The following is a 27,062-nucleotide window of genomic DNA, read 5'->3' on the forward strand; positions in this document are numbered from 1 at the left end:
TGATTTCAGCTTATTCTCACAGCAGCTTCCAAAATAAGCTATTTTTTTTCAGTTTACCAAACACCTAAAATCCTCATAGTTTTTTTTCACAGGTGCTTTTTTTTTAAGCACCTCACTCCCAAACTAGGTCTTACTCGGGCCTTTTCTTAGGCTGCATCGTTTCGAGGGGCCGAAAAGGACCATGCATTAACACATTGCTTTACTTATATTTTGTTTTTGTTTTTTCATTCTTTTTTTTAAACAAATTTTTTTGAACATAATGGATGACTTATTAGATGAGGGTGGTGCACACTCACGACTTCATTTTTCTATTTTGTAAAATGTTTGCACCCCATTGGGCATTGGACTCCTCATCAGCAGTTTATTAGTGGTTTAAGGACGGATTAACTAGAGTAATCATATTCATTGGGAAAATATTAATAGAGTAATTCATGAACATTTGATGGGTAATGCTTTAGTACCAAAAACTACTTGTTACAAAAGCAATGTCAAACTGTAGTCATGGACCACCTACATTATCTTGTATCCAAGATATTGGGCTTTATTATGGACTATGGCTATCACCATTGATTTGCAACAAAAAGAAAAAGCCCACTCACTATAGTGGCATGGGGCTCACTACCTAACCCAACCCCCAATAGCCTACACCAACCCCCCCCCCCCGCATCCGTTTTTCGTCCGGCGCTTCCCACGCAACCACCACTCACTCAGTGGCCTGGCGAGCACCCAAAGCACCGCAGCGTCACGCAGAGCCCTAGCTGCACAGACCACGTTTTCAAATCGCGCCGCTCATAGTCCGTTCTCTCCTCTCTCCCTCTCTCTGTAACGTTTTAACCTTATGAGGCCTTCACCCACCAATCTGATTCCACGTATGGCGGCCAAAACGCACACACGTTGTCGTGAGAGGGTCCCAGTTTTAGAGAAAATTGCATGCAAAGCCAAGCGTCTGATTGGTGGGTGTACCGAGCCTTATACCCAGCACAGAAAAATGGACCCAACCGAAGTCCTACATGGCATATTTCCTTGAATGCCTCGATTGAGTAAGGATCCGAAATCTTTTAATCACATCTGTTCATCGTATATCGTGCAATCAATTTTTGTCAAATATTGTTTATATTCAATTTTAAATTAAAAAAAATTATAATAATTTATAACCGCACGATATATGATGAATCGTTGTGATTGAAAGGCCCGGCGAGATCCTCCTGGCCAGTGGCCTGGATTACCCGGTATCCACATATTTTAAATACTTGTTTGCAATTAAAAAATTAAAATATAAAGATTAAAATAATCGGAGTACCAGAGCACCTAAGAATTTTTTCCTACATGGACATATTTTCTGTGAGCCCTCACAAACACGTACCCACCGTAAAATTCCAAGTGTCAATCTCTTCTTACTCTTCCATTTATGCTGCCCTTCTCTGATTGGTCAAGTCTCACTCTTAAGAACTCCAATCCCTCTCTAAACCCCCCCCACCAACCTCCTCCCAAATCCCTTCCTCTTTCCTTTACATGTCTTCCAGCGCTCTCTCTTTTGCCTCCCTACCGCCGTCGCCACCATCGTCATTACCGAACAGCTGGTAGGCCGGCGTTAGCGAAGAGAACCGCCTACCGCCATAACATGATCAAGACGTTGAACCCCTACACCGACGCGAAAAAAACCGCTGAGATTATGTCCAGGTACAGGCCCATAGCGCCGCAACCTGAGATAACAGCAAACCCAGCAGGCGATAACCCGTCCATGTCTCAGAAAATCAGGGACTCTTCTTACCTTAGAAACCTCTGGCCACGATTCCAGGCCAGACCCACCAGGACTCGAAAGCGAGGTCGAACCGCTCTCTCTCCCATCACCTTTAAGAGGCAGATGAGTCATCACATGCTAGGATTCTCCACTCCTTGTCATGTGCAATCTCCGGTGAAAAATCTGAGATTGGACGGTTTTGCTCGTGCGCTTTACGGAAGCTTCGACACCGCCAACACCGCCGCTTTGATGACTCTGCCTCTCCTGCCATACATCCCTCCGTCGTCGGTCCCAATTGCCACAAACCAAGCAGTGGTTCCGGCAGAACTCGAGTTGATGAAACCCTGCGGAGGAGAGGAGAATTTGATTGATTTGAACATCGTAGCGGCTGAAATCCCAGAGGAAAAAGATCTGCTCAAGCAACTACAGGGGAATTCCCCTGCACCTCCACCAACAAACAACAATGTCATAGAGCCGCAGCCAATTCGACTAGTGGGTTCCAACAAGTGTCGGATGCATCAGCGCAGACCCAAGTCTAGCCCCGGCAGCGCAAGCTCCTAAGAAACCAGATGACGTTGAGGAGGAGATGGAGTCTAAAGCCCTGCCAGCAGTCATATCAGACTCGCACAACAAAGTGAGGATAGCAAACTCTGCCTACAAGGAGATGGTGGGACAGCCAGAGTGCCCATGGCTTGACACCATCGTGGCCGGAGATGGGCGGTTCGGAGGCAAGAGGATCAGCGGGGAGGTCAGTCTGCAGCTTTCTGGTTCCGGGGTGCCCGTTTCTTCAAACGAGTTTTCGTGCTGGGTGAGGATTGAATAGGGGAACGAGATGAACAAGCACACGATCAACACATTCTGTGACGTGATGAAGCTGTCCTGTGAGTCCAAGGACTACCTCTTTGAATGGAGGTTCCACACCCACAGCAGGGAGGGTTGTCAGTCCTCCAGGTCAAGTGCTTGAAAATTTTCTACAGTAATTATGAGGAGTAGTGTAGCTAGCTCACTAGGGGAAACAATGCATCTTAGGTCCTTAAGTGTCTAGTATATATATGTTCTATGCGTGCATATAGCCAGAGGAAGTATATGTAAAGTTTGGCCAGCTTTCTAAGAGAGAAAAAATGCTTGTTCATCTCAACTTATTTTCCAATACAGCAATCACACACAAGTACTAACACACAAGCATAAGTACTGATAGCATTGAACGAGAGAGTTACCTACACCCACGACTTGACGCCATTGTTTGCGCTATTGGTCTAAAGTACCGCGCACAATGGCATTTGCAGGTGTGGGTAGGGACATTCTGGGGGAGGAAATAACGTTCTCAGATGTTTACAGCATCAGCTGCAGTCTTCTCACTCTTATCAGGGCCCTTCCACTTGAAGTTGTCTGCATATGCCTTAGCCTACAAATGGTCATAAGATTTAGATGATACTTGAAGTGTTCTGAGATCCCATTGGAGAAACTAGTTATTTCATCTTCAAATAAGTTGGTAGGAGAATTTCAAACCTTCAAAAGTGGTGTGTGACGCTTCCTGACCTGCAAATACAGTTCATTGTGTCAAGAATGTACATAATTTTGGTCAATTTCCACACAATATATTCAATTCCATACAAAAATTTTGTGGAACATTAGGATCATTTCGTGCCTAGGATTGGACTGGATAACTCATAAAATTCAAGGTCCGTTACCAGGTGGAGGTAAATGAGTTTCTATTTTGAGGTGATATAAGGGATTATACAAGGAAACTGATCCATCCCTCATAATCTAACATTGGGGATTGGGTGGAATAGGTTTCAAGTTGGACAAAAATTGTCATTTTTTCCTTTTAACATAAGATATCTACGCATCTTGAATATAGTGAGTTATCTAATTCAATCCAATCCTAAGCATAAAGCCTTCCTTTTTACTTAAACATATGATAAAACTACAGAAAATCCAAAACATTTTGAAGTTCTATCATCACGGAAAGATCAAAACTTAAAGATGCACAGACCGTATAATCCCAGCCATATTTCTCAGCAAATGCCCTTGCAGCTTCTTCACTCTCATATCTTGCATATTCCCTCCTCTTCACCACATGGCAGGTGTGGGGTTTTATCGCAAAAGCTCTCGGTGCAGTTAGTTTTCATATTGTGTTTTATTTCGTCAATTTTCCAATTGGGAATGTTTACATTCTTCAATAATTAGCATCCAATAATGGAATTCCAGATCAACCAATATTGCTCATAAAATTTCAAGGACGCACAACACAGCTGAGCTAACTATACTATAGATACACAATTAATTATGTAAAATCGATGAAATTAACTATAAACATCACCTAATTATGCATGCAAAACATGATTAAGACATCAATATACGTACTTTTGCGTCGAAAGAAAATTAATTTTCCATTTCCCGACTTTTCCAGAACCTTGTTGGGTCGCAGTTCGAGCAGGCGAATAGATTATAACCTAATCACACCCAAATCCAGGATTAAATTTTCTCCAAATTTTGAAAAATAAATCAAAATTTTCAAATTTAAAAAGAATATTATTAAAATTTTAAAAACGACGAGTAATTGAAGAGCTGACCCTTCGTCGGAGATGCTGTTCGGGGATTCCCGATATCATGCCTATGTCGGAGACTTTGACCTCCACCAGTGCCTCCGCTGACTGCGACGACGCCCATCGCGGCCGCGAAAGCACGTGCGCTCGGGCGACGTTGAAGCCGTGTCGTAGAGGTCGCGCCATTTTTTCTGTGAGCGGAAAGCTTCGAGGATCTTCTCAGGCGAAAGCGCAACAATGGGTTCCGTGACGAAGCCAAATCGCGTGACTACGAATGCTTGATGGAATTACTACAAGAAGGTTCTGGAGTTGGTCCTTTTGCGGCATAATTATCCCCACGTCCCATGTTTCATTTTTGCTTTTGTTTTATTTGATCGTTCATTTATTTGCCAAACGCAAGGTTGGTCTAACACCAATCCGATCAGTTCGACAAGGCAAGCCCAGCCCAATGATAATTACCATTTTTTCTGTAAAGTGTTTGTGTTTCGAGGCATTTTTTATCACCTTCATAATTAAGGTGTGCGCTTACCATACACCTAATCAATTGATATATATTCTTTTATCTTATTTTAGTTAATTGTCACATTAAATGTTTCAATTTTGAAAAAAAAATAACTAAGGTTAACTGAAAGAACACATGTCAATTGATTAGATATATGTATATGATAAACATGCACATCGTTTATAGTGGTGAGCAAAAATGCTCCATTTGTGTTTGTGCAATATTATCTGTTTTACCATTGACAATAGGCAATTGTCACTTAATAGTACGGTTTGGTAATATTCTTAGTAAATGAGAGGTTTTAGGTTTGATTCTTGCCAAAAACGAATTTGAACCACATTATTGTTTGCCCATTGTAAGTCTATGCCCACCCCATTTTCTTAATATAGATAATAACGTTTGTTTAAAATAAATAAATAAAATAGGCAATTAAATTCACAAATATATGTATTTTTACTTTTATAATTAAGTTATTTGATCAATAGTGGACATGTTAGATTTTTAGTGTAGGAGTGAAGAAGATGGTTTGGATTTTTCATATTTTTTTTCCAAATTTTAATTCGTATTTTAGTTATTTTTTCTTTCTAATTTTAATTTAAAATTTTGAAAAAAATTATCCGTTGGGGATATTGCTGTTGCATTTGCCGCAGGGCTTACGAGAACAGATGTTGGTTCCACTCACTCTTGCCGTGCGAAAATTCGTCAGATAAAAAAATAAAAAATAAAAAAAAGTATGTGGCTGATCTCATGCCAAACCAGGCACCACTCAAGACGTAAACATGTTTCAAACCGGAATATAAACAAAAGAAAACTAATGAAAATGATTTGAAAATTTTGAGTTTTAACAATAAAGACAAAATGAAAGGTAAAATGAATAATACTAGGATTGATTTTTTAATATAAAAATGTGATTTTTCATTAAAGTAAACAATACCGGAAGCTTTTCATGAAAATTTCTTATAAACAAATCACATATTCCGTTTCCAAAAAAAAAAAAATGCAAATCACATGTTCCTAATTATTAATCTTTATGTATCAAAAAAAAAGTTTTAATTCGGCAGAAAGCCCAAATGGCATGATTTTAATGTGAAGATGGACCTGGCTTGCCGTAGCTGCATGGCCCGTACCCCAACAGTCACAATCGTCATTTGGATTCATTCTTTCATCCACCGGCCGGATTTTTTGGTGTATAAATAATCCAGGCGTTATTATTTAATTTCAATTAAAACAGGTATATTTGTTTTTTTTTATTGAAAAATAAGACATAAATTAGGTCGTTCATTTATGTTATAAGACGACGGTATACTGGCATGCGCACAATTTTTTATTGATTAAAAAGATTACTCGTGTAATGGTATTTCTTTACATAATATTATTATTTTGCTCAACTTATTTTGTGTATATTATTGGGTAAATTACATAATACCAACTCAGGTTTGAGTGCAATTACAACCTCATACAACATCCTTAAAACATTTCAATTTCATACATTTACTATTATTTTTTTTCAATTTCATACAACTGTTAAAAAAATCTGTTAAATTAACCGTTAAGTAATGACGTGACAAATATAAGGTCATCATTTGTACTGACGTGACTGATACATTTGTGAAAAGTGACTAAATATTTAATAAAAAATTTAAAACATTAAAATAATTAATTAAAAAGAAAAAGAAAAAAGAACTCAAATCTTCATCTTCTTCTTCTCCACATGAGCTACCCCTTCTCCCACCACCACCACCACCCCTTTCCCCACCCGAGCCACCCTTCTACCATAACCACCCCCATCCCCCATCACTTCTGCACCAACAAAGCTTCTTCCTCCATAACCACCACCATCAATTTCCTCATCTGCAAAGCCTGAAGCAACCCAGAAAACCCCAAGGCCTCACTATGAATTTTGCCCCACCTTCCTCACCACCTCAAAACCTTGCCTTGATTTCTTCTTCCAAGTCGTGTCCTCACCTGCTACCCATTTCTTCCCCCCATCTGCAACCTAAACAACAACCAGTAGCATGATCAAACAACAACCCCTCCCCCATAAAAAAAAAAAAAGTACCCATATTTGTTTTCAACACAAGAATCAACCAAAAATATATATAAGATCTGAAACAAATTACCCATAAAAAAAAAGGTGGAACCTATTTCCCCTCCCTTACAAACACCATTGCTGCCCTCCCACTTGATCCTAACAACCTCATCCATTTCTTTCTCTTCCTCATTCTTTCACTCTAACCTCAAATTGGCATCGATCGAAACTGCAAGACGCATCCAGCAACGAAATCGAAGGGGAGTTTGGGGATTTTGGTATTCGACTGGTCGCTTATAACGAAATTGAAGGGCAGCGAAATCTGGGTTTTGGGGGTTTCGGCTTTAGGTTTAATGCGGCTTCGTCGAGCTCACCTTCGATGACTTCTGAACGACCTCTGCCTTCCATCAGAGGCTTAGATCTCAGTGTGGCTTCGTTGAATTTGAGGTTGAGCTTCTACTGGGACTTCTGGTCCTTGAGTGGACCAAGTGGAGATGGAAGAACATGACGAGATGAATTTTTGGGTGTTTGAAACATTTTTCTATTTTTTAATTATTCAATTATCTTTTCAAATTTTTAGTTGAATTTCTAATTAATTTTTTAATCCACATGTCCGACTTGCTTCAGCCACGTAGGCATAAGGACTAACAGGAAAAAAGACGGTTGTATGAAATTGAAAAAAAAAAAGTAAATGTATGAGATTGAAATGTTTTAAAGATGTTGTATGAGGTTATAATTGGACTCAAACCTGAAGGGGTATTATGTAATTTATTCTATATTATTTTTAGCTAATATATTTTAAAAAGTACGACAAATTAATGATTATTTTTATCGTATTATAACAAATAACAATAAATTTTTATTTGTGACCAAAACACGATTAATACATCACGTATTTTTATATAAGTGGTGAGAAATTTTACTTTTTAAGTTATTAACACACATATGTCTCACCATTTACATAATGACACGTGATATATCATCCCGTGTTTTGATCACCAAAGATCTCTCACCACTAAAATAGTACATTACAAACAACGAATTGGCACGCCTAATAATTTCTCTACCGGCGGAGTACTACTCCCCTCCACTACTTTCCAGAATTAACCATTTGTCCGTTTTGAACACACAAATGCCATTTGTTCTTAGTTTGCATCGAGATGATTTTACTTCCTTGTCCTTTTGTGCCCCCACAAACACATCATTTTCGTCATAAACGATCATATAAACACACAGAGACACAATACAAAAAAGCCATTAAACCTAGATTGCATTTAACAATGGCGTCTAATTACAAATCAGCCGATTCAAGGCTCTCCGATCTCGAGCTAACATGTTCCGATTTGAAAACTATCCTACGAGCGACGGCGGAAATGGAAGAAAATCTTGAAAAGATGGACAACAAGTTTGAAGTCATAGACGAAACGCTTCTAACTGCGTCTAGAAGAGTAGCTCCTTTACAATCACTAGCCATGGCCTCGAAAGCCTTGGAAACCAGAATCAACCGAGCTGTCGCGCCAGCTTTGGCGCTTCTTCACAACTTCAAGCTATCTGAGACCATCCAGGATAAGCTCTTGGATCTCTCGGAGAAGTTGTTGAGCGAGAAGTCAATGAAGAAACGGCTCAAGAAGCTTGTCAAGTACGTGGACTGCGTGGACCAATTGAAAATTGCGATTAACTGTATTTGTGAAGAGGGCGAGCCAGTGATTCAGAGGCTGCAGGAAGTGGTGGAGTTTTTGAGCAGGACGAAGGCCACGGACCAGTACAGAACGCACCGGCTGAGGGAGACGCTGGTGACTCTCAAGGCGCTGTACGAGACAGAGGTTGACGCCATGAGGTTTGAAGGGCTGCTTGATGAGGCGCTGTTGAATTTGCAGGACGAGTATGAGAGTATATTGGAGCAGATTAGGCATCGGAATGTGGTGGATTTGCAGGCTGCTTCGGATAAAGATGATCGGAGCGATGAGATGGCTATCGTTGGTTCGGTTTTGGGGACTGAGTTGGAGGTTGAACTTCTGAGAAGGATTTCACAAACCCTAGCTGCCGATGATTGCTTGGATATATGCATCGATATTTATGTTAAGGTAACTTGGTTTAGATGGAGTTTCAACGAAACACTTCCAGTACTGCTCACTTTTAATGAAAATGACTTTTAGTATTATTCACTTTCAACATCTTTTTGTCATTTTGATTAAAACTCAAAGTTTTCAAGTTATTTTCATTATTTTTTTTTCCTCACTTGTAGAAATGTTTTTTGTTGTTGTTAATTATGTGATTTGTTATCCATATATTAGGGTGAGCAGCACCCCTAGCTATTATTCCGAGGGATTAGGGTCGTACAAAATGTGACCTCAACATGATATGATAATGAATTTTTAGTACTATTACATGTTCTCAACACTTTTTGAGACCGAAAATGATTGGGATTGCGTTTAAGATGGTTTTATAGTCTCAACGGCCTCTAATAATTAAAAGAGACTTGTAAGACTTAATATCTTCAACTGTTCTATGATTTAATAAGCCTATGTCTTTAAATTTGTAAGTTAATCGACTAGTGACTACAATATTAGTGCAATTAAAATTGAAATAGACCACTTCAAAAACAAAAACTGTAACTTTTTTATTTTTTATTTCTAATTGTTATGCTTGTTGTCGTTCAACAGGTGAGGTACAAAAGAGTGGCCAAAGCACTAATGAGGCTAAACCCTGATTACCTAAAAACCCACACACCAGAAGAAATAGATGAAATACCATGGGAGAGCTTGGAGACAGCCATAACCCTCTGGATCCAGCACTTCGAGCTCGCAGTCAAAGCAGTGCTCGTATCGGAGAAGAAACTCTGCGAACAAGTCCTAGGAGGAATAATGGAAGGAGTCGAAGGACTGATATGGCGAGAATGCTTCGCCAAAATCGCAGACAAAATCATGGCGGTGTTCTTCCGGTTTGGCGAAGGCGTTGCCCAAAGCAGCAAAGAACCACAGAAGTTGTTCAAGCTCCTCGACATGTTTGATTCCCTAGAGAAGCTGAAGGCTGGATTCTCAGAAGTTTTTGATGGCGAATCAGGAACCGACATTTGTACAAGATTCAGGGAGCTGGAGAAGCTTCTTGTTCATGCTTCGAGTAAAGTTTTTTGGGAATTTGGGCTTCAAATTGAAGGCAATTCTGATGGATTGCCTCCACCACCTGACGGTTCGGTGCCGAAAATAGTAAGGTACGTCAAAATTTTAGGGAGACGGATTGGCAGTAAACTAAAGGATTTGTTCTTGAACTATGATAAAATTGTAGCTTTAGCTTTTGAATTAAAATTTATTAAAAGTATTTGATAAAAATATGTAGCATATTGGTTATTGTTATTAAACCTCAATTTCATTAGAATGTCATCAAAATTAAGAACGCAACATGCATGCACATTCATTTCTTCGATTTGCTCTTTAAAAAGACTCACCTGCATTTTACGTGCTTAATTTTGACGAAAATTCTCACGAAGTTGACTTCAAGGACCAATGCTCTACATTTTATAAAATTCTGATATCAGTTTTAATTGATTTAAAATTTAGAGGCAAGAGCTCCAATCGTAAATTAAGCACCAATGCTTCAATGTTATGTTTCCAACCTTTATTTGACGTGCGACTTTTTACATCCTTCAACAGGTACGCAGTGAACTACTTGAAATACTTAGCAACTGAAAATTACAGCGTCCCCATGGCGAAAGTTCTCAGAACGGAGCAAATCTGGAAAGCCGGGATCTTGTCGAAACCGGAAACCGACGAGAATCTACTCAAAAACGCCATTTGCAACATCATGGAAGCTCTGCAGAGAAACGTGGAGTCGAAACGTTCCAGCTACAACAACAACAGCCGGGACAGGGACAAAATCGGCATTTCAATTCACATGCCACACGTGTTCGGCATGAACACGTACTGGTACATTTACATGAGGACGAGAAACACGGAGCTCGGGAAGCTGTTGGGCGACGGCTACTTGAGGAACAACTACAAGGTTGTCGCCGAGGAATCCGCTTACTTGTACCAGAAGCAATCGTGGGCTCCGCTGGTTAGGATTCTGGAGAGGGACGATTTGGAGGAGCAGCAGAGCAAGGAAGCGAAGGCGGTGCTGGTGAGGGTGAAAATCGAGGCGTTCATGAAGGGCTTGGGCGACATTTCGAAGAGGCACAGGGGATTCTGTGTAATTCCGGACGTTGATTTGCGGGAGCAGATTAGGGCGGCTACCGTTAAGCTGGTGGTTCCGGCATACACCGAGTTCGTGAACTCGTTCTCGGGGTTGTTGCAGGGGAAGGTATATCTGGGTCCTGACTCGGTTCAGGAGTTGTTGGAGAAAGTTTTTGACGGTGGGGATGGGAAGCTTAAGCGGAGAGGGTCTAAGGATCGGACGGGTGGTGAGAGCTCAGGGATGGATGGTGGGGTGAAGGACTATCGACGGTCCAGATCAAGTACTAATGACATTTGAGAGCTTTTGATGTCGTTGGATTTGATTACTTTTGTGTATTGTGATCACTTCGGGCATTGTTTATGATCTATGTCTATTGCGCATGGGTGTGCTTTGATCACTAGACAGTAGACACTGATTCGAGGATAATAGCCAAATGCCGCCTTACAATGCTACTGTGACGAGGTTTGAGTGGCTCCATTAGGGCTTTTGCCCATATGAAGGAATGGGTTGCGTCATGTGGCTTGAGAGAATGCTTTGGGCAACATGCTTGGATGAGACATGTAATTCAATTTGTTTGAAGTATTTATACTTACATCTGAGTACATATAATTTATCTTTCTCTCGTAAAGTTGAGAAATTCTTAAGTTTGAATGATCAGATAGTGTGTTGTTCAACATAAGATACAAAAATACCACAACTAGCCCCACTCTTTGGATTTCGGTCCACCCAGGCATCCACCCCGCCTCACCAAGAGAATGGTATATAAATTCCTTTGTATGACACTTGAGTGTCTTCATCTAAACGATCATGTGGTCTGATTGACTGGTTTCCTCCATCAACCTACTCATATCACGCCATGCGTGCGCGGTTGGAATTGTTGGGCCTTGGGTGAGTATTTATCTGCTTGGGCCGTCGGGCCTCCACGTTTCAAGAGTGCCACATATGACTCGAGCGGCTAAATTACACTTGTACCCTAACAAACGCCGTCAATTTACTGGCACTGAAACGTGGTGGTCTTCAAACTTCTGTGCTGCAGCAGGTTGAAGAAAGAGAATATTCCTTCTTGCCCAAGAATCTCGCAAATCCAATCCAACACAACACCTTCTCATTTCCTTGTCCTAACACCCATATTTCCCACCAATTCTCCCCTCAAAATTCCCAACTATTTTCCCAGAAAATTCACAACTTTCCCAACAAAACCAGCCCCAAGTTCCCAAATCCGAAAATGACGACAATCAAAGACCCAAGTCTCGAAATTGACGAATCGGCTTGCGCCATTGACTTCTCCGACTTCCCCGAGGACGTACAGCTCTGCATCCTCTCCTTCCTCACGCCTCCCGAGGTCGCCAGCTTCGCCTGCACATCGAAACGGTTCGATTCGCTCTGCAAATCCGACGTCAAGCTCTGGTTCAACATGTGCTATCGCAGGTGGGGATCCAAGACCCAGATCAAGAAATGGGGAAATGGGAAAATCACGTACAGGAATCTCTACCAGACCCTCAGCGATTGGGAGAATCTGATTGGGTTCTGGCGCCAGGGCGGCGTCGCGACATCGCCGCTGTTGATTTTTTTCGAGTGGGGCCCGTCGTTCGTGACGGGGTTCCGAGTATCTCCGGCCAAGGACGGCACGTACGGCGTCGTAAAGGCGCCGTTTTTGTGGATGAGCCTCTCGCCGGAGGGGCAAGTCGTGAACTTTCTGGACTCGGAAGGCCGGCCCGAGATTTTGGAAGATTTCGCGGATTCCGACCGGTTCAAATTTCCGGAGAACGAATTGGTTCCGCTGAATGTGAGATTGGTGGGGAAGACCTATTTTGTTGTGGAGGAAGATACAGGCTTTGGGGCTCGGAGACGTTTGAGCTCAGGGAGTGGCCGCGTAAACGGCGGCGTGGTCGACGAGGATGTGATTGGAGCCGCCGAGGGTAGTGGCTCTCCGGGGACCTCGCCAGACCAGGCGGTGGTGGAGATATATCAGTACTTTGCGAACCGGATCAGCCCGGGTGCGGATAGATCTTCCAGGAGGCAGAGGAGGAAAGAGAAGGAAAGGAAAGCAAGGAGGAAGCTGGAGCCTCAGCATTATGTCAAGATTGTTGATTGCTCGCCTACGGCGGCTAGGCCTTTGCAGGGCCTCTGGAAGGTTCCCTCTCTCTCTTTGTACTGCCATTTTTCAGCTGAAAATTTGAATAGAAGATTGTTATTGCCTCAAGAGATGTTATGCCATTTTTATATAGACAGCATTAACAGTTTGATCTCGATTTCGCCTATTGTGAAGTGTTTGTTGATTATTGGAGGACTGCATTGTATCTAGTTTGTATTTTGGAATTTAGATTTAGCACCCGAATTTATTCCGAAACAAAATAGGACTGTTCTCTCCAAGAATTTCCATTGATTGTATTTCTGACAGTGTTATTGCTTCATTGAATTGTTGTCATGTATGAGAATTGCGAGCGAAGATCTGGCTGCATCAATCAATTTGAGTAGAATTTCCGAACTACCGAGTGTAACAAAAACACGGGACTATTTAGAAGTCTCGTTGCTGAGTTAGGAAAGTCGGATCAGCGTGCTTTAACTAACTGGTTTTGCTCTTTTCGCTCTTTGCTTATAATGTGCCATTACAAGATGGTGGATTCGGATGAGTTTTCAAGTATAGCACAACTATTCAACTGACCCTCTCATCTTCTTCCAACTGCAGGGAATTTATGATGACATGGCCTTGGGATTTTACCTTGTTGCATATGATAACATTGGGGGCATTTCCTGCCAAAAGATTTGCAACCCGTCGGAAAATTTATGCCATTTAATGCGTTTTATCAGCAAGCAACCAGTGTTTTGGGCAGCGAGCCCTACTTTTATTGAGTCTCCGATTTCCCCAGAGGAAGAAAATTTGTACACTAGTCGTGTACATCTTCGACCAAGTGCAGCAGAGGATCACACTCATCAGCATCTCCCGCTCACGGGAAATGAGGGGGTCTCCCGCATTCTGCGCATAAACTTCAGTCATGATCTAGCTCTTCCGGACTGGGTCGGACCTAACCCACCGCATGCACATGGAAGGATTTGGCAGTATGGGGATGGAACATTTGGGTTTGGATCCCTTCAAGATAGTTTTATCAGAGACTTGAAGCATGTTGCCAAAAATGGTTGTCTTCTTGATACCGTGGATCCTTTGTCGTGACGAATGTACTCTTTTCGGAATGTTTCATTTTTTTGTTTATTTTTGTACAGAATTAAACTGCAGTCATAATTCCGATGACTGAATTTATTCGCATTTCAGATTTTCTCTTGTAGAATCATCTAATGAGATGTTCAATAATCAGTTGGCTCATATCTGAATTTGTATTCTAGTTTTATTGTTTTCTTTTGACACAAGCAATCTAAGATGTGGGAACGAAGATTCGAACTCGAGTGCATAGAAGAGCACATCGGTTCTAGCCAGTGTGGGCACTCCCACATCTGCATGTTTTATTGCTTTCAAAACATGGGAATCCTCATCCTTCATTCAAAATTTCAAAGCATGAAAACAATAGGGTTTAGATTGAAAATATAGGAGTTGGCATCTCATTTGAGCATTCACAAACCTCAGAGGAAACTAAACACAACAAATGAATGAACCCACACGCTTCAATTAATACTTAAAGACTCATCTGTCTTGCAGGAAAATGATAAGGTATGAAGGACAGCAACACCACGCCTGGGCTTAAAGAACGGATGCTAAGGCAATTGAAAATAGAGTCATCCGTTGTCTTCGAATCATATTTCAGCAGCAACTTCTCTGCCATTCTCATCCACGGCGATCTTTTCATTGTCACCCTCAAGCTGGCTCAAGTTTCCCTTCTCCTTGATGAGTTGGGTGTGGTGGTGCTTGCAGTAGAGCCGGCCCTCATGTGCAATGTAGTTCGATGGGCTGATTGTACACCCTCCATGTGTGCATTTGAAACACATCTTGTGGTAAGGAGTTCCGTTCACTGACACCTTTTCTGTTGGATAGACGGTATTCCTGCAGCCAAAGCACTTTTCTCTGGTTCCACCAAACATGCTTGAAGCCTTCGCTACTGCAGGTTTCTGTAAAACAATTCACCATCGAGACCATCGAAAGATGATGATCAGCAGATGTTAAAAACTTGTGTAATCCATAGGCAAGCATTTAAAGATTTTCGGACGAATTTATACCTCATTATCAACAGGTCTCTCTGGTTTCACAATTTTTGGTGTCCCTGAGAAAGGAAATTGAAACATAAGTTGATCAACTTAAGCGATGAAGAGAAGGGAAGGTTAGTTATTGAAGCGGGATTTTGATTTTACCTTCAAAACTTTTGTCAAGACTGCCGGTTCTTTTGAAGAGCTGATCAAAATGTGGCCTGCAGTAGAGTACTCCCTCAAAGGAGTTGTAGTTGCTAAGCTGCGAATTCATCAATTTGTAAATGGAGTTGTATATGAAAACCAAAAATGCAAAGTAGTTATATAATCTTCTGTATCGGAATCATTCTTCAACAACTTACAGATGAAGATTAAAAATCAAAGTCGATATAAGATGATTCCAGCATAGAACAATGCTAGAATAACTGGTAGAATCAAATGGCCGGAGTCCGATTTCTGACTAATTGTTCACTCTTTGGTGTTATATGTAATAGATGAAAGTTTGTCAATCTGTGAACTCTAGTTCTGTTCTTGCATTTGAACAATTCACATATCAAATTTTATGGTTTAATCTATGATCTTATAACATCACGATGCAGGTGAAATTTGAAATTTCTCAATGTTGAAAAAAACTTGTTCATGATAAGCATTAAGCACCACAAAGCAAGTTTACTTTAAACAAGAACGTCTATCAGATCGAAAAGTATGCAGAAAACAACCCTTAATTATTGCAGTAATTGGTTTAGTGCAAGCAATATGAGACCGGTTTTGCTACATTTTGCTTCAATTCAACATTCCGTCCCCCAAACATGAAAAACATAGATTTTAAGAGTCGTTTGATAACCATTTCGTTTTTAGTTTTAGAGCAGCGTAAGTTAACTAACCTTGAGGGTACCCCTGCAGTGGTGGCATCGGAAGCAGGCTTTGTGGTAGATTCGGTTATCAGCTGTGAGCTTGTCCACCAGATACACAGTCTTGTCACAAGCCATGCACTTCTGAGTTGTTCCTGCAAATGCCATTTCTCCACTCTCTCTCTCTCTCTCTCTCTCTCTCTGTGAGAATAAGAAGAAGGAGGGCAGATGTGAGAAATGGAATGAGAGAGATGATTAGGGTTGGAGGGGGGAATGGGAATTCAGAGACCAAAAGAGAAGCACAACTGTCATGCTGTTGGGATGAATATGATTAAAGTTAGCTGCTACAATTAGCAATCATGTTGTCCCACTTCCAAAGCACCTACCTACCGCTCTCACTAGATAATTTTTCTTAATTATCTTCCTCGCCATCTAAACCATGCATTTGATCTGATTTTTTCTAATGAATTTTTGAAAAGAAACTCACGTAATCAAAGACACAACATGATATATATTTTATTGAACGAGTGTTGCATTTGTAAATATGTAATAGATATATTCAACATATGATGTCTTTTTTTTTAGAAAGCATTTTAAGCGTTTCTTTTTTTTTTCATTTTTTTTTTCAGAATCCACTTGCATGTTTATTAAAAATTAGTTCGAAAAACATTTTTGAATATAAAAAACGCTTACAGTCATTACAAAAATACTTCTAATCGAGCTCTTAGTTGATTAGTTGGGTGGTGTTGTGTAAAGAGCCTAAATTTGTTCATAAAATGACTACTAATTAATAAGTTGGTTTGTTTTGCTTTTATTAATTAAGTTGGAAGCTAAATTAGGGGTGGGACACTAGTAACTGGGATACATGTAAGGGTGGATATTGGCCCATTGGGTAACACCCAAAAACCCCTTTTTGAAAAAATTGAACTTAGAAGCATCAAATTTGTGACTTTTCTCCCAAGTTTGATGCCTCCATGCCATCAAATGCCAGCACTTCTTCATCATCTCATTTGCTTGCCTAGTTGGCTTGCATTGCATGCTTATATTCTCAAAGATATTTTTTTACTCCATGATTGCACTCTTTTTATAGAACAATATTTGGCTACTTAGGATGAATAAGAACTTCTACTCAAAACTCTTTGTGTTCGAAGGATTTTGTGTTGATGGGTCAGAACCGTTCATATTATGAAACACTCTGCAAATATCATATTTGCGAAAAATGAATTAAAACTAAGATTGTTTAGTCAAAACTCTATTATAACAAATACATAGAGTGATCGTAATGATTTTTACTAATTCCGTTCATCTGTTTTTATATAATTCAAAGACTTAGTTTTAATTGATTTTTTTCCAAATACGATCTTTATAAGGTGATTAATTTGAACGGTTATGATCGCAACATGAAGTTCTATGAATCAACAATAAACAGTTTTGAGTAGGAGTCATGCATCTTTTGAGTAGACAAAATATTATTCATTTTTATAAAGATGGACATGGCCTCTGAATTAAGGTTAAATCTTTTAAGTGAAATTGTCTCAACCATACTTAACAGAGCATTTTGATTGACAATCTATCAACGTATCGTAGTACTGTTTTGCTAAAAAATCATTTCCATATAGTTTGAATTGTGTGTAAATAGTTAGAATTGCTCGATCCTCCGAGTTGCCTAGTTTTTGTTTGATTCAAATTGATGTTATAATCTATTTTAAATTAGGCTTTCGAATTTAAGTACAGAAAAGGAAAACATGTCTTAGCTTAGGTTTCAAACATTGCACATGAGTCTGAAATGATGGAGGTACTAACCTAGTCTTTCTTTTTATCTTTCACCACACTCGATCATGGTGACAAATCTTATTCCAAATTTCATCCATGCAAATTTGTGGAAGTCCCACATTGGAGTTTTTTCTTTTGCCTAATGTGAGCTATAATATAGTCTTCCTCCATCTATTAGTTCAAACATTGATTTAAAGGCCAGCCAAAAATCACCGGGAATGTCAGAAATTTTGTGTCCATAACGTTTCATGTGCATTGATATCATAAAGAACAATATCAATAACATGTTAGATACGTTTTTTTAATAACAATATACTACAAAAAATATTAACACCAACATATTGACCTTATGTTCCGTAGTAGGACCTCATCGCATGTGCATGAAAGTGAACTGACATAAAAGCTCGTCCGAATTGTGACCATGGGACACAAAAGTCCAAGAGAGAGAGAACCATGGGCCCCGCAGCCATTGGGATACCTTTTCCATGGCTACATTTACGTGTTCTTTCATATTTATGGAATAATTTATTTTACTCTCAGGTAAGAAACAGACAGGGCATTTGGTCTAGTGGTATGATTCTCGCTTTGGGTGCGAGAGGTCCCGAGTTCGATTCTCGGAATGCCCCTTTTTTTTTTCACTTTTATTAATTTCTACCTCCTTTTACCTTTTCGCCGCCGACTCAGTCCGTCAGTAACCGCCCCCAAATTTAAAACCCTAAAACCCTCTCGATTCTTCGATTGCATTGCCCTGAACAATCACTCCTCTCGGTTTTCCGGCGACTTAACCCTGAAACCCAAAAATGGTTTTTGGGCAAGTGGTGATCGGCCCGCCCGGGTCAGGGAAGACCACTTACTGCAACGGTATGTCTCAGTTCCTCCAGCTCATCGGAAGGTAAAAAATTTCACTCTGATTTATGGGTGGCTACAGTTTTTTGTTTTTGAATCTCTCTCAATGTTTGCATCGACCATTTCATCGTTTTCGGCTCGCAGGAAAGTTGCAGTTGTGAATTTGGATCCTGCCAACGATGCATTGCCGTATCCTTTCCAGTTTTTTCGTGTTTTATTGTTCGTAATTGCACTGTTGCATTGCATTCCAATGTAGAATGTTGAGCCTTTACGTGAATATAGGTATGAATGTGCTGTGAACATTGAGGATCTTGTAAAACTCAGTGATGTGATGGTGGAGCACTCTCTTGGTCCCAATGGAGGTGAGCTCTTACTGTTCTTTATTGAATCTATAAAAGTTCAATACTTGGGTAAATTAAAGAGTAGAAATTGTTTGGTTCGGGAATGAAGAAGGAAAACGATGGAAAGATAGGAAGTTATTGGACTCTCGAATTTTTCCTTCGAAAATAGGTGACATTTGGAGAAGTTAGATGGTAGGAACAATGGTTACTGACTTATTTTTGTTATTTAAGCATTTTAAGGACGATTTCCGTTTACTGACATCATAAAAGCTCTTCCTTTATTTCTATTTTTGGGAGTGAGCTAAATGGAGTAAAAGGTGCTAAAATCCTCGATAGATAGACAGCACGACAGTTAACAACTGCATTTCAAGGAGCTTCTATACCATAAAACATGAAGTCACTTGATACCTTTTTTTGTGGATGTACTTGATCAAGATGAAAACATGTAAAGCTTGAAATGGTGTTGTGCATCAGATGGTTTATAATCATGTATTCCTGTTTATTTTTTGCGGAGATCCTCTTGAGTTTATGACTAACCCATTAGTTGGTGCTGAAGTATGCCCTTTTGTTAGAGTCAACAAATGATGCTTTGTCTGGGCTGCAATTACTGAAGTTTCTTTCATCATGTTCATCCAGGTCTTGTGTATTGCATGGATTATCTAGAGAAGAATTTTGACTGGTTGGAGGCGAAGTTGAAACCTCTTATGAAAGGTTGGTGTGTTCTGCCTTGCTTTACTTGGTTAGAATGTTCAGGCTCTGGACATTGATATCATGATAATCCTTTTTTTGTTAACCTGAGGGGATGGTAATCGCGGTTATTTCCTCCCCTTCTATATTCAGACGTCCAGTCTCATCGTGATCTTTCCATGCTATATTATTGATTCTTGAACTTGTTGCAATTGTGTTTTTCATGTTGTTTAGATGAAACACTGTACGCTTGTACAGCTTTTCCGAGGGTATTCATGTATTGGCTGGTGGGAGGACTTCTGTACATGTAGTTGCATTTTATTGCAAGAAACAGTTTCCAATTGGATCTTATGATAGTTCGGTATTAAACTTAAAAGGTTTGACCAATGATGCCTAAATATATGAATGAAAATGAAACCTGTGGAAAAAATTAACTATTGTTTGAAAGCAAAATTAGCTTGTTTCTACTTCTTTTTTTCCGGGTATAACTTATGCATCATAATAGCACGTTTGAAAGGAATTGAATGTTGGTGTTCATCTAGTTTGTAATAGTGCCATGCTGCTGCCTATCTTTGTTATGAACTTTGCAGATCATTATATTCTCTTTGATCTCCCCGGCCAAGTGGAACTATTCTTTCTTCACTCGAACGCCAAGAATGTCATCATGAAGCTTGTAAAGAAGTTAAACCTCAGGGTATGATTTTAATCTTCTGTATATTTATAGCTTGCACCATTCACTTGGACCATGATAGTGGATGCGCCCTTGGATTGTTATCTTGATGGCTTCCTGATTTGATGCAGTTGACCGCTGTGCATTTGGTTGATGCCCATCTTTGCAGTGATCCTGGAAAGTATGTTAGTGCATTGATTCTCTCTTTATCAACCATGCTTCATATGGAACTCCCTCACATAAATGTCTTGTCTAAGATTGATCTAATAGAGAGTTATGGAAAGCTAGGTATGGTCATGGCTTGTTCTTTTGCTATTTATTTTTTTTTCATTTTTTCCTTATACATCACATTTGAGATATCTGACTCATATTACTGTTTTCTTTTTAATCTCCGCAGCTTTCAACCTTGATTTCTTCACAGATGTAGAGGATTTATCTTATCTTCAGTACAAGATTGATCAGGATCCTCGTTCGGCTAAGTACAGGTTTGATTATATATGATCTTATGGGAAAAGACTATGAAAATCTTGCCTTGGCTTTTTTTTTAATTTTTATTAATAACGAAAATGTTTCTTGTTTATATTGCAGAAAGCTTACTAAGGAGCTTTGTGAAGTAGTTGAAGATTACAGTCTTGTCAATTTTGCAACCTTAGATATCCAGGCATGCCAGTCCCTATCCACTTTACTCCCGACCTCTTGAATTTTTTATGCCTTGTGTTCTCACATGCTACTTTTCAGGATAAAGAGAGTGTAGGGAATCTAGTTAAACTGATAGACAAGAGCAATGGGTACATTTTTGCTGGTATAGACGCGAGTGCCGTAGAATTCAGCAAGATTGCAGTCGGTCCTGTTGATTGGGATTATTACAGATATCCTTTTTATTTTGATTCTACAATAAAAAGTTTGCGGGTAGCTCCTTATCTTGTCAAGATACTTGTGAATTATACTACAAAGTATTTGGAATTGTCCTTTAGCCACATCAGTATCTGCATTATCAAGAAACGACATTTTCTGTTTCGCTTAACAAAGTAGCTCACAGTTGCAGCAGTGCAAGAGAAGTACATGAAGGATGACGAAACTTTTGACGACGACAATGAACAGCTGAGAGACTGATAATATGTATGTATAAGAGAATGATGCTTGTCTAGTACAGCTTAGTTTGTTGGTCGCATGCTTCAGAAGTCCATGACTGTTCCCTCACTGACTTCAGATCGGAAGAATTCTCAACGTCATGGATACTTTATGCCGACAAGATCAGGCAACTCCCGCTAAAGTGACAATTTTTGTATGATGTATATACCTTTTAGTCATGCCGGATTATTTATACAAATATGTTACTTGCATAGAACTGTTTCCCAAAGAGATTGAGCATATGATGATGTGGGTTTTATAACAAAACTGTGGTTTAACGGCGTAGATTAAGTTTTTATGTCGATGATCTGTTTAAGAACTCAATAATTATGCTCGCTTCTGTATACGTATAGTATAGTAGTCAGTGGATATCAAGTTTGTTTATGTAAAAGTCGCGGGAGCACACGCAGGCAGTCTGCTTGTGTGAAGTGAAGAAAATGCCTTCACTTCTGTAGATGTTGAAGGCTTCTGGAAGCCCTTAACATGGTTTAAGTGTTGTTGACATAAATGTCTGAGGGTGACGAAGTTGGGGCCCCCTTTTTCAAGTGGAAAAACTGCCCCGCTCCAAAATGAAGACTTGGGTGGGTGTAGGGACACTTGGTGAGTAGGTTGGATGTCAGAGTTTTTGTTCTAGATGGAATGAGACGGGAATGATTATCTGTATGAATCGCGCAGATGATGATATATTTTATAATTAAATTCAAACAAATATTGTATAAAACCAGAATCATATTCGAATTAAGCAGCAATGTGACCAAATTTTCCGACATAAGATATTTTCTTCTAAAAAAAATAATTATGATATATATTTGAATTTAGCTTATCCTATTGTAACGTAATGACTTGGCAGTTGGCCAGGATATTTAAAAAAAAATTATATTTATTTATTATTTCGGACAATGATGTCTATAAAAAGACATATTTAATTATTGAATTCATTGAAAAGATATATCGTATTAGATTTATGCAAGTCGAAGTATTTTAAATATCCTTCAATAGTTCAACCAACCAAACGCAACTATCACGAGAGCAAATACTAATTTCATTGCCTCTCGTTTTTTCAACAATAAGATTGAGGGTTATCGTATTAGTACTAACAAACATGATTAAGACGTATTACATTTGAAATATCTCACCCATCACAATAATCTTGAGATTTCACTTCAAATAATATTGCGTGCTTCACAAGTTGTGCTTTCACAAATTATAATATTGATTTATGGTCTTTCTTCAGGGATCTTAGATTTGGTATTAGCATGGAATGGACCAGCAGTGACGAATCATTTAAATTAGTTATTTGCTAATATCGTATTACTTACTAAAATAACTGCAATTATTGCTTTGCTCCTACTCCATTGCTCTAAAACGTAATCAAATACGTCAAGGCATACATGATGTTCTATTTAATCTTTGTCATCCACAAGTTATTGAAAAATGGCCGGGAAATTAAATATGCAATTATGGATAAACATCCATACAAAATTTGCATACATTAGATTTTTTTTTTTTTTTTTCACTTTTGTGACTAACAAAATTATACAATTAATACAAGATTTAAAATCGTTTGACGTCTAATGTTTGTTCCCATTTTCGTCCTCATATACATGAAAATTAGATTCATGTGTTTCATCATTAGAGCTATAAATGGGAGGGGAAATTGAATTCATGGCAAGTTTACTTAACGTGAGTTGGATAAGTAAGAATTGTAGAGCTTAAAAAGTAAAAGATGAGGCAAGATGAACTAGTCGTGTAATTTGAATTCTAATTTTCAAGTATACACTGTAGATTTTAAGGGTGTTTCTTTTTCGATTCCATATGCGTTAGTAAACATAGGAAAAACTAGGATTAAAATTATTATTATTATTATTATTATTATTATTATTTGACAAACGATATTATCTACATTAAGGGAGGTGTTTAGTTTCACAATGAGCTAGTAATAATGTGGTTCAAATTCGCCTTTGGCGAAAATCGAATCTAAAGCTTCTCACTTACAAATAAACAAAAATATTATTAGTCCGTAGTATTAAGTGACATAAATTAAAATTATTTAAATATACTGAATTTAATTCTCATTCTCTGTAAATTAAAATATCAATGACACATATAATAAAGGTAAATACTCTTATGCCATACACGCCAAACTTCCATGGCATTTTCAACTAATAGTTCATGGTCCTAGTGGGCCAAGTGCTCCTTCTAGAAGACATTATCTTACTCGTTTATGATTTTCACAATTACATGCGCCGCTCAATATTTTATGACTAAAAATGTTTTCCTGTAAATTTGGACCAATTCAAATTTCAACCCACTTCCCCAAGCAAAGCATCAAGACCAAACCATGTAATTAACTAAATTTTATATAATATTTTCTTACCATTTTCTCTGTCCAGACTCCAGACATCCAGAGTCTGCGTATTTGCAAAAGAATAATCTCAGACGTGCATATATGGCATTATTTCCTTCCCCTCCAAGAAGTCAAACCCACCCCAAAATCCATATGGGTAGCAGAAGCTTCCGTGGCATTTTGCTTTTGTCAAACCATTCCTTTGACTGGAGGCTCGTTTTGGATCTCTCTTCTCAGCAGATCACATCAAATCACAGCAAAACAACCCCTTATATATATATAATCTCTCTTTGCTTCCAATCAAACCAAATCACTCTATACTCAAATACCAAAACTCAAAAACTCAGGCTCGTTTGACAATCATTTCATTTTTAGTCCGTTGAATTTGTTGAAATGTTAAGCCCTTTCAGCTGCGGATTCTTCCACTCGGAAGACGTTCAAGATGAACCCATAAACGTTTCGAGTCCTTGCTCCACGCCGAGAAGATCAAAGAGAAGCAGCAAGGACAGCAAGAACCCCTATTCGAGTCGGGGTCTCGACAAGTTCTCTGCGCTCTTAGCCGATCTCGAAGAGAAGCGGCAGAAGATTTACGCCCAAACGCCTCCGCAAGACATATCCTTCGTCCGCTTCGTGTTCAAGGACTCGAAGGAGGACGCCCCTCCTATCCCGATCGTGATCAAGTTGAAGGACAACAAGAAAGAAGACCACAAAGAGAAAACCAAAACTCAGCTGGTGAAAGAAAAGCATGCAACGCGTAATTCGGGAAGTTTGGATAAGTTTACCGTTGAGCCCTCCACGCCCACAAAAGAAGTAGCAGTTCAGCAACCACCAAAGAATGATAAGAGGGTGCGTTCATCATTGAACTTAAAGGGAATGAACTTGGGTATGTGGAGAAGGCCATCTTACTATTTGCCGGTGGTTGTGGTGTTCATTTTGGTGCTGCTGGCGGTGTTCGGGCGGTCGTTTGCGATTCTGTGCATGTCTATCGGCTGGTACGCATTGCCGACGTTGAAAGAAAGCAATTCCGAGACAAAAAAACCATCAAAGAAGAAAGACCATGGTAGAAGATTGAGTGACAATATATATAATAATAATCATGGATCATTGTCTTCTCCAAAGAGTAACAACACGGCGGCCGACAGTACGCCCCGATCGCAACAACACGGTCACCGGAAAAGTTGGTGACCGCGGTGATGCTATTGACTTGTGAATTTTCTCCGTATATTCCTTGGTTCTTTCTTTCATATTTCCTCTTTCTTTTTTTTTCTCGGTCAAGTTTTGGCTGCCCTGTATATCCAGACAAGGTTCTGTTTTTGGTTACGTGTACCAACTTGGGTTGAAACCTAGAAATTCAAGCCCTGTATTTTGACTGTTTCTAAATGTAAATTATGGTGATTAGTACGAGATTAGTCTGGAGATGTCATGTTGTAAGATGTGATTAGTGAAGTTTGTCTTGTAATTCCACGATATATGTGGTTAAGTATATGTTTTGGTCTTTAGATTTTTGGTTTTATGCTCAAGTCATTCACCACAATTTTCTCGGAACAAAAGCTAAATCAAGGATTAAGGGTTGGTTTGGTGGCTCGGTCCGGACTGAAATGAACTTAAAATATTGAAACTGGACTTATGAAATTGGATAAAAACTAGGGAGTTTTAACAAAATACTCCCGATACTGTTCATTTTTAACGAAAACCCACATTTATACATTTCCCTGGTACTATTTACTATACCTTTAAAAATGACTTCTCATTAAAAATGAAGTTTTTTTAGACTTTTCGTTGAAAACTAACATCTTACAAGTCCCATCCGATCAGATGCAAGACTAAAATTGGGTCGTTAGACTTAATTCCAATCACATCCAGTCTCAAATTCCAATGTAAACGTGTGGTGTTAGCTCTATCCTAAAAAACATAAATGTTAAAGAATTAGCGAATGAGTTGTTGTTAGGGGTCAAATGTCACTAGGAACGTAGAATTAGCTGGTTCTCTAATCCGTTAAGGCGCAGTAGTTGACTAGACATCTAGAAGTAAAGCACGTTCAACAATTTGAGTGATAGGATAACCTACAAAAAAATTTAATACAGAATCCTTGAAAAGATCTGGTACCCCGGCCTAATATACTACCTAAAAATCAATATTTCTCTGTAGTTTTTGCTGACACTAAACCAACAATTTGCACAATTTGTACAAAACAGATAAGTCCAGCACAACATTCAGCATTTCCATCAAGTAGAAACGGCGAAAAAACGATGCTTACTTGGTTTCCATGAATGCAATAAACCTAGACATGCAAGATCAGATCACGTAGTTTCGATTTAAAAGGACAAAGAACGAAAGTCGGGTCATAGCAGTACACATTTTACACCGGCGGGGACTTTGTCTTGAAGCCTTTTACGGCCTATTTCCCGGCCTGACTCTAGCTAATAATGGTGTCCATTGAAACCAACGGTTTTTTGTCACTAATCCAAAAATGTTTCTTATCATAGGGGGTTAAGACCATTCGCTAAAGACTTTGCACACAGCAGGATAATGCTTGTGACACTACCGGTATGTCCCCCACTTATGATTAAAACATCATAATCGGTAATCATTATCTAAATATCATATATGTAAAATATAAAAATAAAAATAAAAAATTTATTGGAGATGGTTTAGTCATCCATACGTGTTACACCAATCAGCTGTTTCAGTAATAAGTAACATCCTCATTGAACCGTTCATTTGTTTTATGCATATGAGTGGCTAAAATATTTCAAAATTGAATAATTTTTTTGCATATATAATCTTTAGAATAATTTTTTTTTGAATAATTTTTTTCATATATAACCTTTAGAGTATGATGTTTAAACTGCAAAAATTCGTTACTCGAAAGTGGGACAAGTAAGTCGTCCATGTGAAAAACAATTATCCACACTGACTTGGTAAATTAGTAGTAGTTTAAAATCATGGAAGTCTATTGGTTTGGCTTGGAAATGGGCTTGGGTAATAAATAAATATTAATTGATCAAAATATGGGCCGTATGCCTTATGGGGCTATTGGGCTGCAATGATGTGTATAACATTAAAGTTTTTGGGTTAAGTCCGAATAACAACCAAATTTCCAAAGGTGATTCTAAATTGGTCAACAGACACTCGTCAGGTCACTGGTATTAAGTGTTGACCTTACAAGTGTTAATTGATGATGTCATTAATGTTAAGTGATACTATAGACAAATATTGAATTTTTTTACTAAGAAGTCATTTAGAGTTTTGGATCCTCAAGACCTCTTATAGCCAAGTTCAACGTTAACT

At 39.0% G+C, this 27,062-nt stretch overlaps 6 protein-coding genes, 1 long non-coding RNA gene, 1 other non-coding gene and 1 pseudogene across 8 annotated transcripts; 6 read left to right on the forward strand and 3 right to left on the reverse strand.

Moving 5' to 3' along the window:
• Positions 1-131: 131 nt before the first annotated feature.
• LOC126604593 (uncharacterized) lies at positions 132-2,879 on the forward strand (annotated as a pseudogene).
• Positions 2,827-4,476, reverse strand: LOC126601267 (NADH dehydrogenase [ubiquinone] iron-sulfur protein 4, mitochondrial-like). The gene is made up of 4 exons (XM_050267950.1): positions 4,318-4,476; positions 3,738-3,866; positions 3,251-3,280; positions 2,827-3,146 (listed from the first exon to the last, which is right to left on the reverse strand). Exons 1-4 carry the CDS (start codon positions 4,474-4,476, stop codon positions 3,066-3,068), a joined length of 399 nt encoding a protein of 132 aa, XP_050123907.1. The 3' UTR covers positions 2,827-3,065.
• Positions 4,477-6,349: 1,873 nt separating this feature from the next.
• Positions 6,350-7,346, reverse strand: LOC126601932 (uncharacterized). Its single transcript, XR_007615866.1, has 2 exons — positions 6,913-7,346; positions 6,350-6,788 (listed from the first exon to the last, which is right to left on the reverse strand). It is a non-coding gene; the product is annotated as an uncharacterized LOC126601932 (long non-coding RNA).
• Positions 7,347-7,993: 647 nt separating this feature from the next.
• On the forward strand, positions 7,994-11,619 carry LOC126603955 (exocyst complex component EXO70I-like). Its single transcript, XM_050270982.1, has 3 exons — positions 7,994-8,905; positions 9,485-10,032; positions 10,472-11,619. Exons 1-3 carry the CDS (start codon positions 8,102-8,104, stop codon positions 11,286-11,288), a joined length of 2,169 nt encoding a protein of 722 aa, XP_050126939.1. The 5' UTR covers positions 7,994-8,101; the 3' UTR covers positions 11,289-11,619.
• A 425-nt stretch (positions 11,620-12,044) lies between these two features.
• Positions 12,045-14,313, forward strand: LOC126603957 (F-box protein At3g12350-like). Its single transcript, XM_050270983.1, has 2 exons — positions 12,045-13,125; positions 13,681-14,313. The coding sequence occupies exons 1-2, from the start codon at positions 12,217-12,219 to the stop codon at positions 14,161-14,163; spliced, it is 1,392 nt and encodes a 463-aa protein (XP_050126940.1). The 5' UTR covers positions 12,045-12,216; the 3' UTR covers positions 14,164-14,313.
• A 190-nt stretch (positions 14,314-14,503) lies between these two features.
• Positions 14,504-16,287, reverse strand: LOC126603958 (LIM domain-containing protein WLIM1-like). The gene is made up of 4 exons (XM_050270984.1): positions 16,010-16,287; positions 15,291-15,387; positions 15,159-15,202; positions 14,504-15,050 (listed from the first exon to the last, which is right to left on the reverse strand). The coding sequence occupies exons 1-4, from the start codon at positions 16,142-16,144 to the stop codon at positions 14,739-14,741; spliced, it is 588 nt and encodes a 195-aa protein (XP_050126941.1). The 5' UTR covers positions 16,145-16,287; the 3' UTR covers positions 14,504-14,738.
• A 2,016-nt stretch (positions 16,288-18,303) lies between these two features.
• Positions 18,304-18,375, forward strand: TRNAP-UGG (transfer RNA proline (anticodon UGG)). The gene has a single exon. It is a non-coding gene; the product is annotated as a tRNA-Pro (tRNA).
• Positions 18,376-18,394: 19 nt separating this feature from the next.
• LOC126605952 (GPN-loop GTPase QQT1-like) lies at positions 18,395-21,709 on the forward strand. Its single transcript, XM_050273406.1, has 10 exons — positions 18,395-18,641; positions 18,740-18,784; positions 18,878-18,957; positions 19,573-19,647; positions 20,214-20,317; positions 20,425-20,581; positions 20,691-20,778; positions 20,882-20,954; positions 21,032-21,162; positions 21,331-21,709. Exons 1-10 carry the CDS (start codon positions 18,550-18,552, stop codon positions 21,404-21,406), a joined length of 921 nt encoding a protein of 306 aa, XP_050129363.1. The 5' UTR covers positions 18,395-18,549; the 3' UTR covers positions 21,407-21,709.
• A 2,179-nt stretch (positions 21,710-23,888) lies between these two features.
• Positions 23,889-25,268, forward strand: LOC126601628 (uncharacterized). Its single transcript, XM_050268359.1, has one exon. It carries the CDS (start codon positions 24,165-24,167, stop codon positions 24,954-24,956), a length of 792 nt encoding a protein of 263 aa, XP_050124316.1. The 5' UTR covers positions 23,889-24,164; the 3' UTR covers positions 24,957-25,268.
• Positions 25,269-27,062: the final 1,794 nt, after the last annotated feature.

The sequence above is a fragment of the Malus sylvestris genome, chromosome 15 (assembly GCF_916048215.2).
Source record: "Malus sylvestris chromosome 15, drMalSylv7.2, whole genome shotgun sequence".
Taxonomy (NCBI): Eukaryota; Viridiplantae; Streptophyta; class Magnoliopsida; order Rosales; family Rosaceae; genus Malus; species Malus sylvestris.